At 37.1% G+C, this 19,018-nt stretch overlaps 1 protein-coding gene across 2 annotated transcripts in view; it reads left to right on the top strand.

Moving 5' to 3' along the window:
- Positions 1–13,678, top strand: part of gps1 (G protein pathway suppressor 1) — a 35,336-nt gene extending 21,658 nt beyond the window's left edge. For both annotated transcript variants that reach the window (XM_028818785.2, XM_051936505.1), the window contains 6 exons: positions 3,988–4,082; positions 6,773–6,878; positions 8,241–8,321; positions 10,520–10,657; positions 10,993–11,127; positions 13,073–13,678. In XM_028818785.2, coding sequence (XP_028674618.1) covers positions 3,988–4,082; positions 6,773–6,878; positions 8,241–8,321; positions 10,520–10,657; positions 10,993–11,127; positions 13,073–13,147 — 630 coding nt within the window. In that variant the 3' untranslated portion in view covers positions 13,148–13,678. The remainder of the gene's footprint in view (positions 1–3,987; positions 4,083–6,772; positions 6,879–8,240; positions 8,322–10,519; positions 10,658–10,992; positions 11,128–13,072) is intronic.
- Positions 13,679–19,018: the final 5,340 nt, after the last annotated feature.

Genomic DNA, 19,018 nt, shown 5'->3' with positions numbered 1-19,018 from the left:
TTCAAATCAAGATAAACTTAAGTATTTGGTAGAATTTCTGGGTCTGTTGATTAGCATGCCTAGGTATTTTATCAGTTTTTGCTTTAGTTAAAAACTTAAGAAATTTTAATAATGTTAAAAACATGAAATACTCATTTAAAAACACGCTGTTTCAGCACAATATGTATATTCCAACAGCATTATGGTGGATCTATAGGGTAAGATGTATATACAGTAATCCCTCCTCCATCGCGGGGGTTGCGTTCCAGAGCCACCCGCGAAATAAGAAAATCCGCGAAGTAGAAACCATATGTTTATATGGTTATTTTTATATATTTTAAGCCCTTATAAACTCTCCCACACTATTATAAACATTTCACGCACAGTTATACAGCTTAAACCCTTTGTATTCTCTTAGATATTAGGTAAGATTCGTTGAAATTATGTATGTAAACACAGTTTACATACAGTAAAACCTAAATATTATTTTAAACATATTGAGCGTCTCTGATATCAATACGTTACAGCCATTACAACAGACAGGCCACCAGCAATAAATACGTACAATGCAAGAAAAATTGTATACAGTAAAATGTGTGTACAGCGACACTAAACTATGTACATGTAATAAGTACTGTACGTAAATAATTAATTATGGTTACTCACCAACAATGACACGACGACTTGTCCGATAACGATGAGTTTAATTTTACTGCACAACAAAGGATAGCGTTACAGCTCTTCTAAAGGAGCCTCTTCAGGCGACTGTTTAGCACCGCCGTTGTTCTTCTTCCATCACTCTTCAATCCAAATCCCTAAAGCAGATTCCATCCAGACTGCTGCCTTATCACGTCCCCTTGCAACTCATTTTGCGCCCTGATTAAAGGACACTGCGGCCGTAGATCTTATATGCTTTTCCTCCTTTTTAAATAAAAAGAATCGTGGACTCATTGATGCTGTAATTGTGTCCTGCAGCGGTGTAGCTGTTTCCTTCCTTCAACATATCCAAAACTTTTACCTTTTCTGCAATCCTGAAGCATTAGCAGTAACGTGCATTAATGTTGAATGAGTGAGATTAGACTTCCTGGTTAATGCAGCACTCCGTTGCTGAGCCAATCAGCAGCACACAGGAACTTAACCGCGTGCTCTGATTGGGTAGCTTCTCAGCCATCCGCCAATAGCGTCCCTTGTTTGAATTCAAATGGGCAATTCAACTGAGGAAGCACACGTACTGTAGACCGCAGACATCCGCGAAGCAGTGAAAAATCCGCGATATATATTCACATATGCTTACATTTAAAATCCGCGATGGAGTGAAGCCGTGAAAGACGAAGCGCAATATAGCGAGGGATCACTGTACAGTTGACACGTTCTACAAGTCAAGTTGGGGAGCCTGCACTGATACAGTGCGTTGCCGCACCCACTACATGACGAAACAACTCGGGATCCCGGTTTGAAACCCCCCAGGCAGACATGCGGTCCAATCCCACCCTCCGGAAATGACCCTCTATCTGCCACAGCCAGGTGTTACGTGGGTGACCCCTTGGCCTGGTCCAGCCTCTTGGGTCCCCAACAATGAGGATCTTACAAGCCGGACCACCCTCAGGGAAACACGCCACATGGCCGTAGTGCTGTAACTGACGCTTCCTATATATAGGGTAAGATGTACAGTATATACAGTTGACACGTTCTACAGGGTTATCTAAATGGCTCTTATTTCAATGGCAGTGGTATATTGGTTAAAAAGTGTTTCCTAAAAAGTTGCAGACAAGAGATATAAAGAATTATTTATTATAACTTTATTTCTGATCAAAGGAAACCTTATATGGCTGTCCTTTCAGATGACATATCACAAATGTCTTATGGTTGATGCCACATTGTCAGAAGTCACTGCATTAAGGATGAATGTAAAAGGTGATCAGTATTTTAGAGCATACTACAGAAAATAAACCAGATATAATGCATAGCTGACAGTTCACTTGTCCGCCTTTAATATTGTATATAGTGAAACGTGGTGTTTTATTCATTGGTCCCAGAAATGGGAATGGATACCCAAGTAATATAATATTTACGTGAGTGGGTTTCTGTGTATGTGTTGAGTTCAGAGATTAATTGAATATTGATAAACAAAACACAGATACTCTTTGGGCACTTAAATATCACTTGCAGTGGTTTAACATTCTATGAAAAGGGTCTGGTCATTTCTGTTTCTTGATGTCCAAACTCACATTCTGAAGGAAGTCACTTGCACATCTAATTTGTTTTCAAACTACTCAGTAGTAAAAGAATGTGCTTGGAAGGATCAGACAAAAATACTTTTTAGTCATAGCTCCGTTTAGGAGCACATGCTGCAAAAAGTAAGCTGATGACACAGTGGAGAAATACAAGAAAAAGTTAATGCATTTCTCTCTCTATATACTGTACACCATCACATTCATTATTGCATTGTGTACACAGTTAGGAAAATGGAACAGAAATCAGAAAGAATCCTTCTGCACATGTGCCTGGGCACCAGTGCATATCACTACTACTACTACTACTACTACTACTACTACTACTACTACTACTGGTGGTAGGAAAACCTTTTATGTAGTAGTATGGATTCACAATGAAAGCAGCCACATGCAGATATCTCTTGGAGAGCCGCCCTTTGTGAACCATTCAGTTGGTTTACCGTAGAATACTAAATACATTTGTCCTGATAAAAAGTTATGTACAAATGTCCCACTGTAGTTTAAATCCATCCATCAAATGTTTCTATAATTACAACTTTTACGTACCCTTAGACACGATTACTGAATCATATAAATGGCCCATATTTGTTTTGGATAGTACTCTTCTTTATTGAACTTCATACCCATAAAACTTACCTGGTTTCTGTTATCTCATGTAATTATGTGGCTAATAATCTACCCACTTGTTGTTCTCCTCATTTGAACTACTTTAAAGTTTAATTCATTTTTTTCATTTAAGATTGTAACTTTATAACATAGGTAGCTAGCAATGACTTTCATATTCGCTCTTAAGTTGTTTAGCAAATGTTTACCACTAGACTCAACAGTAAACTTTGCTGCTTTTTCATCTTGTAAATATTAGATTCCAATTTAGGTAAACGTTTTCATTCATATAGGTCAGTGGAAAGTCCATCAGCTCTTTATATTTTGAACAAACAATACTAGTGGAATTGTTGCACTTTCTGACTGTGTCTTTGCTCCAGACAGCAGCATGAACAAAGAATTGAATTTCCCAAACTGTTTGGCAGCATGCTGTCATTTTAGATAATACAGTTGTCAGTGCCATGAAAACACATCCCCTGATACGTGTAATGCTATCCACTCAGTCTTTAACAGATAGATGGAACAATGCCATTTTTTGAATATAATCATAAACACATATTCTAACTTCACGTTGCAGTTTGTACTTTTTCCCCTGAACCTTTATCAACAGCAGTTTTACAAACTATCTAAAATAAGCCAACATTATCTGGTAATATTGGTGGTGTACTTTAGCACTGGATTATGGATTACTGGATTATTATACACCTTTGGCATGTTTGCATCATTTGTAATGTAAAGCAACTTTTAACACCTTCACTTAAAAAATACTAGAGAGAGAATCAAGTTTAAGATTTGGATTTGTTAAAAAATCTGCAATGGCTAAGTATGCCCTTCTGTTCATGCCAATTGGGTCAGCATTGTGGTTTTTACCAATTCTGTGGCAAAAAACAGAGTATGTGGGTTTCATAACACCTCTATTTTTTCTCTATACTGTGAAATGTATGTCTTTGGTGTGGTTGGCATACTTGCACTATGGGTAGCATGGCAGCCCTACATATCTGACTTCCTGGTTTCTGATACCCTTGACTCTTGGATTAAGTGGGTGTGAGAATGTTGTGTTATGTCTCTGGTACTTTTGTAAATTTTCACATTAATGATGCTACATTTTATTAATTTCATTCTGACACTGATTTACATTAATTATTCTTAGTACATTGTTTCTTTCTTTTAGCTTCTTTCACCTAGTAATGTAGCAGTTTATGGCGGGCTTTGTGCTCTAGCAACATTCGACAGACAGGAACTTCAAAGGAACGTTATTTCTAGCAGGTATGGCTGTTATCGTTTGAGTTTGGTAATCACTTTGACACAAAAGCAAGAGATGCAAAAAAATGTTTAACTGAACTAATTAAAAAATTCTCAAAACTGGAACAGCAAATTTCTAGTGCAGCGGTTCTTTGTTTTTTTTTTCCCCCTCATGTGGACATCTTTATACCATATATGCCAAAAGTGAATGTGTGTGTGTAAATGTATGGAGTTGGGGAAAAATGTAGTCTGGATGGGTGAAGCCCCTGATCATTTTTCATTTCCATGCAGTTACACTGTTGAATGTCCTACCCAGTGAATGAGTGTGTTCAGTCAGCCAATGTCCTCATGTATAGCTGATTTGTTTCCCCCATTCTCTGTTATTTTGGCAAAATTCAATATGATGAAGTGAATTAGTGCATATTCATATTGACTCATTCCTTTTTTCATTGGTTTACACATATTTGACTTTTTGTTCTTGTTTTAATAAATTAAGTCAAGTCCAATCCCTGTCTGTTTTTCTTCCTACACTGAGAACATGACTGAGTGTACAGGCGTCTTCTGTTGAAGATATTTTTGTCTTACTAGACATGTACATTGCAGTAGTTCTCTGGGGCCTGGGGTGTCTACACTGCTGTTGAGTTGCCTAAGGTGACATAACTGCCGCGATTCTGTAAACTGCTAAAACAAAAAAGATATTGAAGGACACAACTTGTGTTTCTGGCATTTACATGGCCCTGAATTAACTGATCAGGGAAACATAACATTTTATCTACAAATAAATCAATTGTAGCCAGTATGACAGCTTTTAATTCATAAATTTCTTTTTGCATTTGAAAAGGCCTGCTACTAAATAAAGCAATAATTTAAACACTAATTGTTGATAAGAAGATAAATCAAAAAAATAAGACTCAGAAAAAAGTCTGGAGGTCTTTCCTTGTAGCCAGACCTATGAATATACAGTTAGGTCCATAAATATTTGGACAGAGACAACTTTTTTCTAATTTTGGTTCTGTACATTACCACAATGAATTTTAAATGAAACACCTCAGATGCAGTTGAAGTGCAGACTTTCAGCTTTAATTCAGTGGGGAGAACAAAACGATTGCATAAAAATGTGAGGCAACTAAAGCATTTTTTGAACACACTCCCTTCATTTCAGGGGCTCAAAAGTAATTGGACAATTGACTCAAAGGCTATTTCATGGGCAGGTGTGGACAAGTCCGTCGTTATGTCCTTATCAATTAAGCAGATAAAAGGCCTGGAGTTGATTTGAGGTGTAGTGCTTGCATGTGGAAGATTTTGCTGTGAACAGACAACATGCGGTCAAAGGAGCTCTCCATGCAGGTGAAAGAAGCCATCCTTAAGCTGCGAAAACAGAAAAAACCCATCCGAGAAATTGCTCCAATATTACGAGTGGCAAAATCTACAGTTTGGTACATCCTGAGAAAGAAAGCAAGCACTGGTGAACTCAGCAACGCAAAAAGACCTGGACGTCCACGGAAGACAACAGTGGTGGATGATCGCAGAATCATTTCCATGGTGAAGAGAAACCCCTTCACAACAGCCAACCAAGTGAACAACACTCTCCAGGGGGTAGGCGTATCGATATCCAAGTCTACCATAAAGAGAAGACTGCATGAAAGTAAATACAGAGGGTGCACTGCAAGGTGCAAGCCACTCATAAGCCTCAAGAATAGAAAGGCTAGATTGGACATTGCTAAAGAACATCTAAAAAAGCCAGCACAGTTCTGGAAAAACATTGTTTGGACAGATGAAACTAAGATCAACCTCTACCAGAATGATGGCAAGAAAAAAGGATGGAGAAGGCGTGGAACAGCTCATTATCCAAAGCATAACACATCATCTGTAAAACACGGTGGAGGCAGTGTGATGGCTTGAGCGTGCATGGCTGCCAGTGGCACTGGGGCACTAGTGTTTATTGATGATGTGACACAGGACAGAAGCAGCCGAGTGAATTCTGAGGTGTTCAGAGATATAGTGTCTGCTCAAATCCAGCTAAATACAGCAGTCAAATTGATTGGGTGGAGTTTCATGATACAGATGGACAATGACCCAAAACATACAGCCAAAGCAACCCAGGAGTTTATTAAAGCAAAGAAGTGGAAAATTCTGGAATGGCCAAGTCAGTCACCTGATTGTAACCCAATTGAGCAGGCATTTCACTTGTTGAAGACTAAACTTCACACAGAAAGCTGTCATTGTCAGCAAAGGGTTTTCAACCAAGTATTAGAAATGAACATTTTATTTCCAGTTATTTAATTTGTCCAGTTACTTTTGAGCCCCTGAAATGAAGGGATTGTGTTCAAAAAATGCTTTAGTTGCCTCACATTTTTATGCAATCGTTTTGTTCACCCCACTGAATTAAAGCTGAAAGTCTGCACTTCAACTGCATCTGAGTTGTTTCATTTAAAATTTAATTGTGGTAAAGTACAGAACCAAAATTAGAAAAAGTTGTCTCTGTCCAAATATTTATGGATCTAACTATAAATAAAAATTTAATCCACACACAGAATCAATAACTATTTAATTAGTTTGGTTACATTTACATTTATTTCTATAGCTTTTTGCTTTTTGGAAATATTTTAAATGTTCTGTCTTGTCCATTAAAGGTTGTGTGAGTTAAAAGTGTGAAAATGTGTGCTAAATGCGTGCTACAGCCTTATAAGTATTGTGTGTTTTCTTTCCTTAAGCTCATTTAAATTATTTTTGGAATTGGAACCTCAAGTTCGTGATATTATCTTTAAATTTTATGAATCAAAGTATGCCTCCTGCCTGAAAATGCTTGACGAAATGAAGGTGAGAATTTGCATTTTTTTTTAGCACTTTCTTCTAGTACAATTTTTATTAGTATGTAAAATATATGAATCATTTCTATGACAGAAAGCTTTGTTGAGATAGGAATGTACAGTATGTTTAAACTTCTGAGTTATCATGGCTGTAAACTTTTTATTTTAGGTAAATCTTAAGAAGTGGAGCAGGCACAATAAAGTAAAATACATGTATTTATGTATTAAAGTTTAATATATTAAAGCTATTAATTTGTAATACACATACTAATGTTACTGTGGGAAATAAAAAAAAATCTGTTTAAAACTGGAACTTTGTTAAAACATTTCAAACGTATTAATACATATTTTCAGATAGATCAGATTGGTCCAAATATTCTATTAATGGGAGCCAGTGAACTATTTTTCTGATTTCATCATCTTTGCTATTAAAGGAATACTTCACCCCAAAACAATATTTTTTAATGCATTACTTTTACTGTATGTACTTTTGTTGTGGTGGCAAGAAAATCTTTTATTCTTTTAATGCAGATGGAGAGAAAAAAGTTTATGATATAATAGGGACTAATAATGAATGACCAGTTCTGTACAACGGCAAGCAATGTGAAAAACATCCATAGAATAAAAGAGAAAAAAATGTTACTTGTGTCGAACAATCCATGTTGGTTATTCAGTTGTATGCGCAAAACATGCAAAATGCATTAATTTTGCTAAAACAGTGTTTAATAGTAACTTCTAGAATAATCCACACACATTTTAAACCAGAAACTAAAGCCTCATGGGAATCATGTTTTCAATTGAAGACGTAACTCTTAAACAACAAAACGAGGGGGAAGAGGTTGCTCTTCATTTCAAAAAGTGACTGATATGAGGAATTAGTTTCATGGTTTGATTACTTGGTGATTCAAAATTCAACTAATAAAGGTGTGTGTTTGAGTGGAGACTCTGGTAAGCTGGCACTCCATCCACGGTTGATTCCTACTTTACACTCAGTGCCAGTTCCAACTCTGAATTGGATTAAGATTGGGTTTTATTCAATACTAAAAGATTTGGGATCCCTTTTCAGTTACTAAATTTCATTTATTTATTTTTGGAATGTTTCATATGACTACTCAAAGTTGTGATTTGTTTTATATTCTTTAAGTGTAATGTGAAGCAAAATGAATTTCATATTTTATTTCTGATGTTCTTTAGGCACTTAACTGCTTCCACCTTTCTTTTATTTGTTAACTTGTTTAGCTCCTTATGCCAAAAGTAACTAATCATTACTACTGTTTATTTAATAGGTGGGCATTTCATTTTACTAAATTAAAGGTAAAATAACTAACCTGATAGAATCTCAATACCGTTATCATTTTTCAATTATAATTAGGACAACCTTCTGCTAGACATGTATTTGGCACCTCATGTGAGGACACTATATACACAGATCAGGAACCGGGCTCTAATACAGGTAATTCAGCCTCCTTTTTTTAAGATTCTTAAACATTCCTTGTTGTATGTAAAACATGTTTCTTTGATGGAGTTGGAGTGGGTGGTTGCATTTTATATCCTAAGAAAATGTTACATTGAGCACATCATGTTATTCTGCTGGGTGTAATTAGGTGTGTTAGATGACTTGTTGGTAAAACTGCATGGTAGTGGTTAAAAACAAAGTCATTGATATCTCAGGCTGTGTTGGAGACGGATTTTGCATTGTATTCGTTACCTTCCAGAAGCCTACTTACTAACAGCGTAATTTACAGATAATATGGACATTATGCTGTCAGGATAGCACATACAAAGAAAATAGGTCAAAATGAGAACATTACATTTAATAACTTCTAGAATGTCAGTTTTTAAAAACATCTGAAAGCAGGCAGTATTTGGATATTGGGGCCTGGGCAACATCATACATAGCATACAAAAAAAAAAGCCTTAATACTTGACTGGATTTACTAAGGGTGATACCATGAAGCTTTAGAACTGTGACACTGTTGGCTTCAGGAGATCCTATTTGTTGCACAGGTTTATGGAAAGTAAACCGCATTGTGTGATATTTGGAAATGTTACATTTCTTGGATTTGTAACAGGGCCTAAAGGTGATATAAAGGAGTATATGTAGATACTAAAATTCTGTTCAACTTAGGCTCTAGAATACTTTTTTAAAGCCACCTAATAAGTAAGACAGTTTTCATGTTGAGCCCAATAAATCAGCATTTCTTAATTATTTTTTTTTGGTCGTGAGACAATCTTGCCCTCTTAGTATCCTCCAGATTCGTACCTTATAGGAAAACTGCATGGTCATCATGGCCGGTGGGGGTGGGCGCTTACTTGGTGGGGTGGTTTGATTGGTTGGTGGCGCCCCTCGGAGAATCATGGACGATCGCAATGTCTATTATTTAATCAACCAGCAGTGGCCCACTACGACCCATCATCATGAAATACAACAGTAACTTGCAACCAAATATGACCCAAAATTTAAGAAACCCCTCAATAAATGAATACCATTTTGAACTGAAGGGGGCATGAGAGCTAAATGGTGTTTGTAATAGAGAAAACATCTTGGAACAAATTTTCAGTTTAATCCACTTTTACTAGCAGTTAATGAAGCTGAAGCACATTGTTCATGCCCAAAACTACACAGCAAGGGGTGTAAGATACATTTATTTTTTGTTACCTAGTTTCAGTGCTTTAATAATAATAGAGTGTTTCACATAAAATGTGACACAGCTGTGTTGGGTGGAACATTTTAGTGCTCAAGTGCCTTGAATAATGTTTACTACGCCCTCAAGCTCTCAATTAAATCAACCAATTTCTATTCTGTTTTTTATGTTGCTGAAAAAGTGTAATTGTTTGAAAAGGATTCTGGCTGTCTGAACATTGTGAACTTGTCAAAGTATATTGTGTGTGTGTGTACGTATAAATATATTTATGTACAGTACACACACACATATATATATACACACACACACACACGTGTGTGTGTATGTGTGTGATAGATATAGATGGATATATATATCTATCTATATCACACAGATACACACAATAGGGGGCTTTGCCCTCTGCTCACTTCGCTCGCTCACCCCCGGGTGCGCTACGTGAAGAGGGAGGCTGAACGCACACTAAGGAGATGCGGTCACTCCTCCGAAACCCCCTTTAAAACAGTGATACAATGGGAAACAAATACATTTTTTTTTCCTCCTCTTCGTTCGATCAGCTTCTGGCTTGCTGCCGTGCTGTGTGATGTGCATCTCGCGCAGCGTTCGAACATTTAAAAGCCTGTACAGCAGCTGTCCTTTTTGTCTCATTGCCTTGTATATCTTGGAACGTTAAAGTGTCTCCCAGAAAATCATGTTGCGTCTCCTCCCAAGCCTTCCAAGATTTTTTTTTATAGTATATATTTATATATCTTTTTATATTACTGTATATACAGGCATAATGATTTCTTTGTAAGTGCACGTGTTTACAGGCGTGGGTTAAATAAAGAGTGTACCTTTAACCAGGGAAGCTCTGTGAAAACCTAGCTGTATATATGGTTTTGTCCACCATTTTACGGTGTTTTGCCTGTCCATTTTAAATCAACAGGTGGTTCTGTTTGGGGAGTTTGACAGTGATGATTAGCTGCAGTGGCCCCACAGCCGTGTATGTAATATTTCTTTTCTTTTATAGTACTTCAGTCCCTATGTTTCAGCAGACATGCATAAGATGGCCACAGCATTTAACACCACAGTAGGAGCACTGGAGGATGAGCTGACCCAGTTGATTTTGGAAGGGTTGATCAATGCAAGAATTGATTCGCATAGCAAGGTGTGTAGAGTATGAAGAAATGCAAACAAACTGATTAATTGGGAAATGAGAAGACATCAGTGTATAAATAATTTAAGTGATATATTTATTACTTTTTGAATATTTCAGGTATCACTGTAAATGTTTACCCTTCTCTGATTTAGAAGTTACATTTTTTTTTCTTTAGTTTTTCAGGTATACAAATCATTGTAACGGTGGTGACTCCTAAAGCAGAACCATTTTAACCTGTTATGTGTTTGTGTTCAAAAATCCTAGTTGATAATTTGTCTGCAGAAATCTCTTTCATTTCCTTTGCATGATATAATTATTCGTTACCGGCTCTTTATTTTAAACAGATTCTGTATGCCAGAGATGTGGATCAAAGAAGCACAACATTTGAAAAGTCTTTGCAAATGGGAAAAGAGTTTCAAAGACGAGCAAAAGCCATGATTCTGAGAGCTGCAGTGCTGCGCAATCAGATACACGTAAAAGTATGATTTATTTTTTCCATTTTCTCGTATGATTTACTTGTGATCATATATATTTTGTAACAGTTCACAAGTATCAGCTTCACACAGAAAATGTAACAGTAATGAGCTCAATATTTTGGCTTTGAATCACTCATTGGGTGGTGTTTGTATTTTCCTACAGTTGTTTACATGTTTCAACAGGCCCTTATAGAAGAAAATGTTATTTTATGTACCATTTCTTCCATCCATTGCTTTGGCCATACTTGGCTGTTATTTTTCCCATTTCCTCGTCAGACAACATTCTGCTTTTTCTTCTTTTGTTCATGTTCAGTGTAATGCACACAATGACACAATTCAGCTGAGTGAGGACTTTGCTCAGATGGACTGAGTGACTGATTATAAGACTGAAGACACCTGTGACACTAATTAGAGTAATTAGACTGCTTCCGATATCAATTCACTTCTCAGGGGTCCTAATAATTAATGTCCATGTCATTTGTGTATGTGTGTTTTTTAATAATATGGTTAAGACCTTCGTCAAAAGAAATGTGTCTGCTCCATGGAATATGCAGTAAAGAATGGTGGATGCCAGTTATTTTGTCACTTTCAATTTTTTTCGCAGAAAGTGGGGATTCTTTTTTAAATAGTGTTAGGGTACCAACTCTTTTGGCCTCATCCGTGTTCCAACATATTTGTGGTGGGATCAGTAGTACAGAGTAACAGGGATTGTGGAAGAAAAGCGAAAAATAGAGTGTAGGCAGGGTGGAGTGGGTGGAGAAGTGTGTCAGGAGTAATTTGTGACAGACGGGTATCAGCAAGAGTGTAAGGGAAGGTCTACAGGACGGTAGTGAGACCAGCTATGTTATATGGGTTGGAGACGGTGGCACAGGAGACAGAGCTGGAGGTGGCAGAGTTAAAGATGCTAAGAATTGCATTGGGTGTGACGAGGATGGATAGGATTAGAAATGAGGACATTTTAGGGGGTAAGCTCAAGTTGGACGTTTGGGAGACAAACTAAGAGAGAGGCGAGATGGCATTGGTTTGGACATGTGCAGAGGGGAGATGCTGGGTACACTGGGAGAAGGGTGCTAAGGATAGAGCTGCCAGGTAAGAGGAGGAGAGGAAGGCCTAAGAGAAGTTTATGAATGTGGTGAGAGAGGACATGCAGGTGATGGGTGTGACAGAACAAGGTGGAGAGGACAGGAAGAGATGGAAAAAGATGATCCGCTGTGGCAACCACTAACGGGAGCAGCCGAAAGAAGAACAAAGTGCAGTGATAAAACGTTTCTGGGCTACTGGCTTAAAGCTCAAATGGATAAATGGTTCCTTTTTGTTTCTCCTATTATGATGACACATAGCAATGCATCGACAAATAAGCAGGCAGAGATTTTACATTATTACTAAATGTGGTAGATCCAGTATCGGTAAATTATGCAAGCTGGCTTCTGTCTTCATGTAACATAGAAAATAACACCCAAAGAGTATTTAAAAAAGAAAAAGAACTTTCCTTGAACTTTTTAAGCCAGTTCTGTTTCAGCCATTATCTGAGCAACTATCTCTTAACAATGGGTTGTATTATCGCATGGTTAGCACAAGATACAGAGAGATTTTCTATGAAAGGTATTTTGTTCAGTATATTGGGTGTCTTGACAGAGCAGTTGGCTCTTTATGTACTGCCTTGTGCCCTATAAAGAAAGTCTTCAGTTATTTTCACTGTTCACTGTGGTTTTTGGTTTGCATCAAATTTTATCATTCAGCACTGTCCATAGTACATCTTGATCTTGCGAGAGAGAGTATCATGAAAAACTTCATTCAATTGTTACAGTATGAGTTGATTCCAGGCGGTTGTCTAATTGATGGAAATGGACTTCAAAAATGTATTAAGAATTAGACCAGCCAGTAAGCAGAGCTTATTCAAACATATTTAATTAATACATTTTTTTTTTTTGTGTTTTGTTTTTTGCAGTCCCCTCCTAGAGAAGGAAGCCAAGGTGAACTCACACCTGCAAACAGCCAAACACGAATGAGCACCAACATGTGAAGATTTTAAAGCAGATGCCTCTGTGCAGAAACAGGGCCCAGACAGCATCCCGGACATTGGTCCTGATAGAAATAAGCAATTTTCTTCCTGAAAAAAAGAATGAAACAAAAGACTTTATTTAAATGGGAGGATGTTGTCTTGGTTATCTAGGTTAAGGACAAGAACAAAAGGCCTGTTGCTTGAATGAAAAAAGTAAAGTTTTACAGCTCTTAAGCTGTGCCGTCTCGCTGTTCTTTGTTTAAAGATGCAGTTTCCTTTGTATCTTGTGATGAACCTTGAATACACACAGAAACCTCAAAACTGAAACTTAGCAAGTTATCTCATTGATTTTTTTTTTTTATGATAAACTTGAATTAATACTCAGCACCTTTTAATAAGAATTTGGTTTTGATCCATCATAAGTATATCTTTCAGGTGGCACTTTGAAAACACACATATTTGTTTGGAATCGGTAAATGTTTCTTTATTGAAGCTGTGTCAATGAGCCTTTACTCCAGAAGCTTTGCTAATAAAGCATCTTGGTGCCTCTTAGGTTAATGTCTTCTAATCTTTTTGATTGTACCATGGAAAACAAAACTCACTAACAGCATAAAGTAATATCATCTAATATGGAGTGACTAAGTGGTCACGGAACACACCGTCTGTGATGCCTTGTCACGTTTTGTATGAACACAACATTCTTAGCTGCACACTATTCTTAAAATGGATAACAAATATAAATATTATTCACTATATAGTATTAGTATTTATTGGTTTTGGCTATAAAATATTTTCCACCTTGGCATATAACAGTTTAACAATAATTTAGATTGGTTTACTTGGTGTATTACATTAGATCAGCCGTGTGCTTGTTTGGTAGCAGCAAGTCAGAAAAGAATTTATAAAAGAGAATTCAGACTAACAATTATTGGAATGTGGAAATGTTAAACATGACAGTTGTAACTGGCAAAAGCCATAAAGTATTTTTAATCTTGCAAAGAATGATTCCTTTTTTGTTTTTCTTATTGTTAATTAAAGAGAGAAGATTAGGATTTAGAATTCATTTATCAGAGTACTAGGAAACACACAGACCCCTGGTCCTCAGGTATAACAAGGTGATTTGTGCCATTTTGGCAAGACAGTGTTTTGTTTTCAACTTCACTGATGTCGCTGATCTTTTCTACCGGCAGATGGTGCTGCTTTTCTACTCACAATGTCACTTCGTCGATCTCTTTAGTACTCAGAGGTTGTCATGAGTTGAAATTTTTTTGACTTTCCAGAATGTATCGGTTCATACATTTTTGATTAAGACCAATAGCAAGGATTTCGTCCCAGTAGTTAACGAATATGGCTGTGCCGAATGCGCTTGATGGTCATTGGGTGATGTATCTGTCGTCGTTCTTCTATCACGTAATTGGCTTCTGCATTTTTTTTTTTTTATGCACGTCCGATTTTGCCACTCTTCTTTTTCCTTCTGCTCTATCCCTTTCTTGATTAGTTTGCCCTAAGAAAGACGCAGACTTGGAGGACACCAAAGTTGGCATTATCTAGATATTTGGCTTCACCACCACATATCATAAGTTTTCAATTAAGACTAACCTTGAGGTTCCAGACATAATTCTTTGCAGTTTATATACTCTATATATATATATATATATATATATAAATAAAACTGGTAAAATATATATAGGTGTAGATGGATTGTATACACTACCAGTCAAACATTTTAGAACAACTCTGTTTCAGTTCAATGTCTTAATGTTTCATGAAATCTAGGCATACAACAAAAAAACGATGGGAAGTAAAAAAAAAAAAAATAAGTCGAGGAATCATTAAGTGTACAACATTGTATTCAAATTTTTGATTCCTCAAAGTACCCTGCACCTTTTGATGATATAACAGCCAAACTGTGGTAACCCTTTCAATTCAGAATGCCAGTCACTCTGTGCAAGTTACCAACTCTGCCTCCAGCAAAAGAACCCCAGACCATCACATTTTCTCCTCCATGTTTGACAGTTGGTGTCACACACTGAGGAACCATCATTTCACCAACGTGACGGCTGTACAAACACCCTGTGTGATGAACTGAAGAGTTCAAATTTTGATTCATCGATCCGTAAGGCTTTCTTCCAGTCTGCAGTGGTTCACAGCTGATGTTTCAAGGCCCTATTTTTGTCTCTTAAGAAATGGCTTTCTTACTGCCACTCATCCTGTCAAACCTGTAGCACAAAGTCTCATCTTCACAATAGGAACTGACGCTGGCTTTTTTCACCCTGCACTGTGATGTTGTACTTGAAACCGTAGAGCTGCAAGAGGCCTATGATCACGTAAGCTGGTGCCTTTGGATTGGCTTGTGACTTGTGTCTCTGCAACATCTTTCAGAGTTTGTTCCAGTTTCTAATTGCCTTTGGATTGTGTAGGACACCACTGGATTCACTGACACTTTGATTTTTATTTTTCTTCTAAGGGTAATAATAATGCTCTGTCTCATTTCAGTTGTTAATTGCCGTTTTCTTGCCAGTATCACTGGAATATTGTCCAAGCAGTATTTCAGAGGGTGCAGTAACACAGTCTGTTCCAACAGAGGTCTTTTAAGTAATCAGCACAAGTTAGGACACCTGTGCAAATTGTTTGCTTCAGCTTGCAAGGCTTCATTTACTTGAATTGCTGCAGAACAACTGTAGGTTGTAAACTGTTAGTTGTTCCCTGAAGAAGACACATTTATAGTATTCGGAAATGTCCTTTTTTCAGTTTTTGCTAACCTAAACTTTAAACCTCTGGCAGTTTACTGCTTACTTTTTCACCATTTTAGGTTATTCGTTGCATTTCAACTGATTACATTTGAAGAAAAACTGAGGTGTTCTAAAACGTTTGACTGGTAGTGTATGTGTAGATATACAGTATATGGATAACCTAATCATCTCTCTTCATCCATTTTAGAGTTGCAGGGCTCCAGAGCACACATGGGCACACTACCTTTCACAAACAGCGAATTTAGAATTGTCAAGCAACCCGACAAGCCTGTCTTTGGTGTGTGTGATAGGAAAACTGACACAGGAGACATGAAGAATGGGTAGACTGCACAAACGGTTCATCATCGATATGTGACATTTCAAGAAGCAATAAGAAATCAGCTGCCGCACATACTACCTCTTTAACAACTGCTCAATCTGCATTATGCACATTATTTGAAACGATTGTTGTTTAACTAGATCTACAGTTTTTGGTTTTCCTTGAATCTCGCCATAAAAAGGCATTATTATAGTCGTTTCCCATTCTTGAGAATTGCTTCTTATTTCAAAGGTACGTTTTTTGGCATACAGGTTGATAAACTGATACTATTTGAGAAACAAGACTTTAGAAGTGATAGCAGATTACAGATATGGTAATGTATCTTAAAAGTGGTGGAAAACTGAAATATAAAATTGGGAAGCAAAATGTAGAATTGTCGTATATAAAACTGTTCTTCCATTTGGTTTATTAAATGGTTGTACCAGACCGGTGAACAAAAAGTCATTTGATAAAATGGCCACCTTCACAAGGCTAAGAAGTCGTAATCCGAACAATTTGTGATTTGTGCACTAAACACATTTTTTTATCTCCTCAGTTTGAACATTGATATCCCAAGTAAAGTGTGTGCTGGAACGTAAGAGAGAGCAAGTACATTATTCACGTTATTATGGTTTCTGTGTGTTAATAAGGCTGCTGTATTGAATAATTTCTAAGTATGACGTTCTTTTATGAACGTACTGTTAATGTAAGGTAAACCTCAAAAACAAATCACACAAAGGTAATCGTCAAGTTAGGGTTAGCTTCCCCCCAAATTAAAAAATTTCAAGGGCGCATGGCATCAGGATTATTGTAACAAATAGGCACATAAATGTATTTTTAAAAAGGGTTAGCTGGGTACTTTGAAACATGGAAAAGATGTTGGAGTGAAGTGTTTAAAAATCATCTATTGTCACTGATGTTACATTACGTTTTTTTTTTTTTTTGTTGTGGGGTGTATCATATTTGCTGATCTTATTGTCTGATTACACACCTCGAAATCACAGCCATGTTACATTTACCTACCAAGCACACACTGCCTGATGCAGCCAGCGCTATACGAAGGGGTTAACAGCTGCAGCGAGTTCAACAGATCTTGTTTTTAAATCTTTTTGCCATTCTGTTTAAGTAGATAAAATGTGAGACATCAGACAGACGAGCCACTCTTCTGTTTGCGTTTGAAGTTCATAGCACACGTGTTCTTTATTCTTTGTTGCCACATCATTCTATGCATTGATCTCCTGGATGAGCACTCATTGGTTGTCATCTCTACCACGTTCACGTTCCTCCCCATCAACTACCCCATTTGATTTTCTCGTAGCTAGTTGTAGACTCGTTTGAGTCTGTTGTCAAGTGTGTTACATGAGGCGATTGTCTTCATGGCAGCGTGCCACCGACTGGCTAAGATTATTTTAATAAAGGCCACAACTGAACATTGCTGAAAAAATCATCTAATGTGATATGGGCTTAAGGCTGCACAAGCACAAATTTCTGGAAATTCATGCACGTTCTGAGGTGATCCTTCTTAAGTGTTGTGCTAAATCTGTGACGTGAGCTGCCAAGCTAGTTTTAGAACGGAGCGCTCATTTTATTAGTTGATCCTTCTAGACAGCTTTGAAATGCTTGATTATGAAAATAATAAGTTAAAAAGTCAGTCCTTCCAAGCAGTGATAGCCATTAACAACACTTGTAACGTCTTTGTACAATTCTTCAATCGATTTAACGGTATCTTGATTAAAAAAAAGATTATCGATTTCTGTCAACTGTCTGGTGTGTGCAGCTTTTGACTGGTACTGTATCCATTTAAATCTCTCCCTGTAAATTAATCGTGGTGATTGGCTGTTTAGCAGATATGAGGGGAATAAGTAAGTAATCTGGCTGTGGCATAAATGGAATGCAGCATGGCAGCTAAGGTGTGTTTGTTTAGTAAGAAGCGTATCGCATCGTGTTGATCAGGATGGTGGGTCCCTTTTATCCTTTGGATGCCTTGCTGAGCCCGGCTCTCCATTTTTACAGTATGTAGTGTTGCTGTCCAAACCAGAATTTTCTTCTATTTTGCTGTTTTCCCTTCTCATATTTTAAAGTGCTGTTGGCAAATAGAAGTAGCACTAAAACAATTAAGGCTGATTGGCTTCATGAGATGTTCAAATATTGTGGTAACCCGCTCAACGTGACCTGGTGATTTGTACTTTGAAATGCAGTGTAATGCTAGAATATGGAATGTGACACTGGAGGAAAATTATGGGAGAGGTCAGAGAAGAGGTAGGGTGGTGGGCATAGGGTTACCAGATTAGAAAATGAGAAATACGGGACACTCTTAACATCTCTCTCTAAATTACTATATATATAAATTTATACATGCCCCCTATACACCCAGACCAATATATTATATAAAAGTAGAGACATAAGTTAAAAACATAAAGCAAGGATTTTAATGGGTTATGAGGAGAACAAAAGTAAAATCATTTGAAAATTATTTAATACAAGCTAAAACAATTCTGTAAAAGTGAAACCATTTGAAGATATTTATTTAATACAGACAACAAATATTATTTAATATAGGCAGTTAGAAAAAAATGGGCCGTCTCAAGTTGTAACAACACTCTTTGTCGACCCCGTTATGTTGCAATGCTGATCCAGAACTGCACAGCAGCGCGGCTGGAGAGCAAAACTGTAAGAGTGTCGCTGTCCTCAGCCACCCATAGCACCTGAGCAAGTTGCAAACAGGCAGCAAACACTCGTTTCCTCGTTACATTTGGGTTATTTTCATCAAAAGAATCTGAGAACAGAAAGTATAATTGCTTATAAAGTTACAACTAAGTACCGTAAGAAGGTAGTAAAAAT

Source organism: Erpetoichthys calabaricus, chromosome 14 (assembly GCF_900747795.2).
Source record: "Erpetoichthys calabaricus chromosome 14, fErpCal1.3, whole genome shotgun sequence".
NCBI classification, from domain to species: Eukaryota; Metazoa; Chordata; class Cladistia; order Polypteriformes; family Polypteridae; genus Erpetoichthys; species Erpetoichthys calabaricus.
This window is presented reverse-complemented; position numbering and strand designations above follow the sequence as displayed.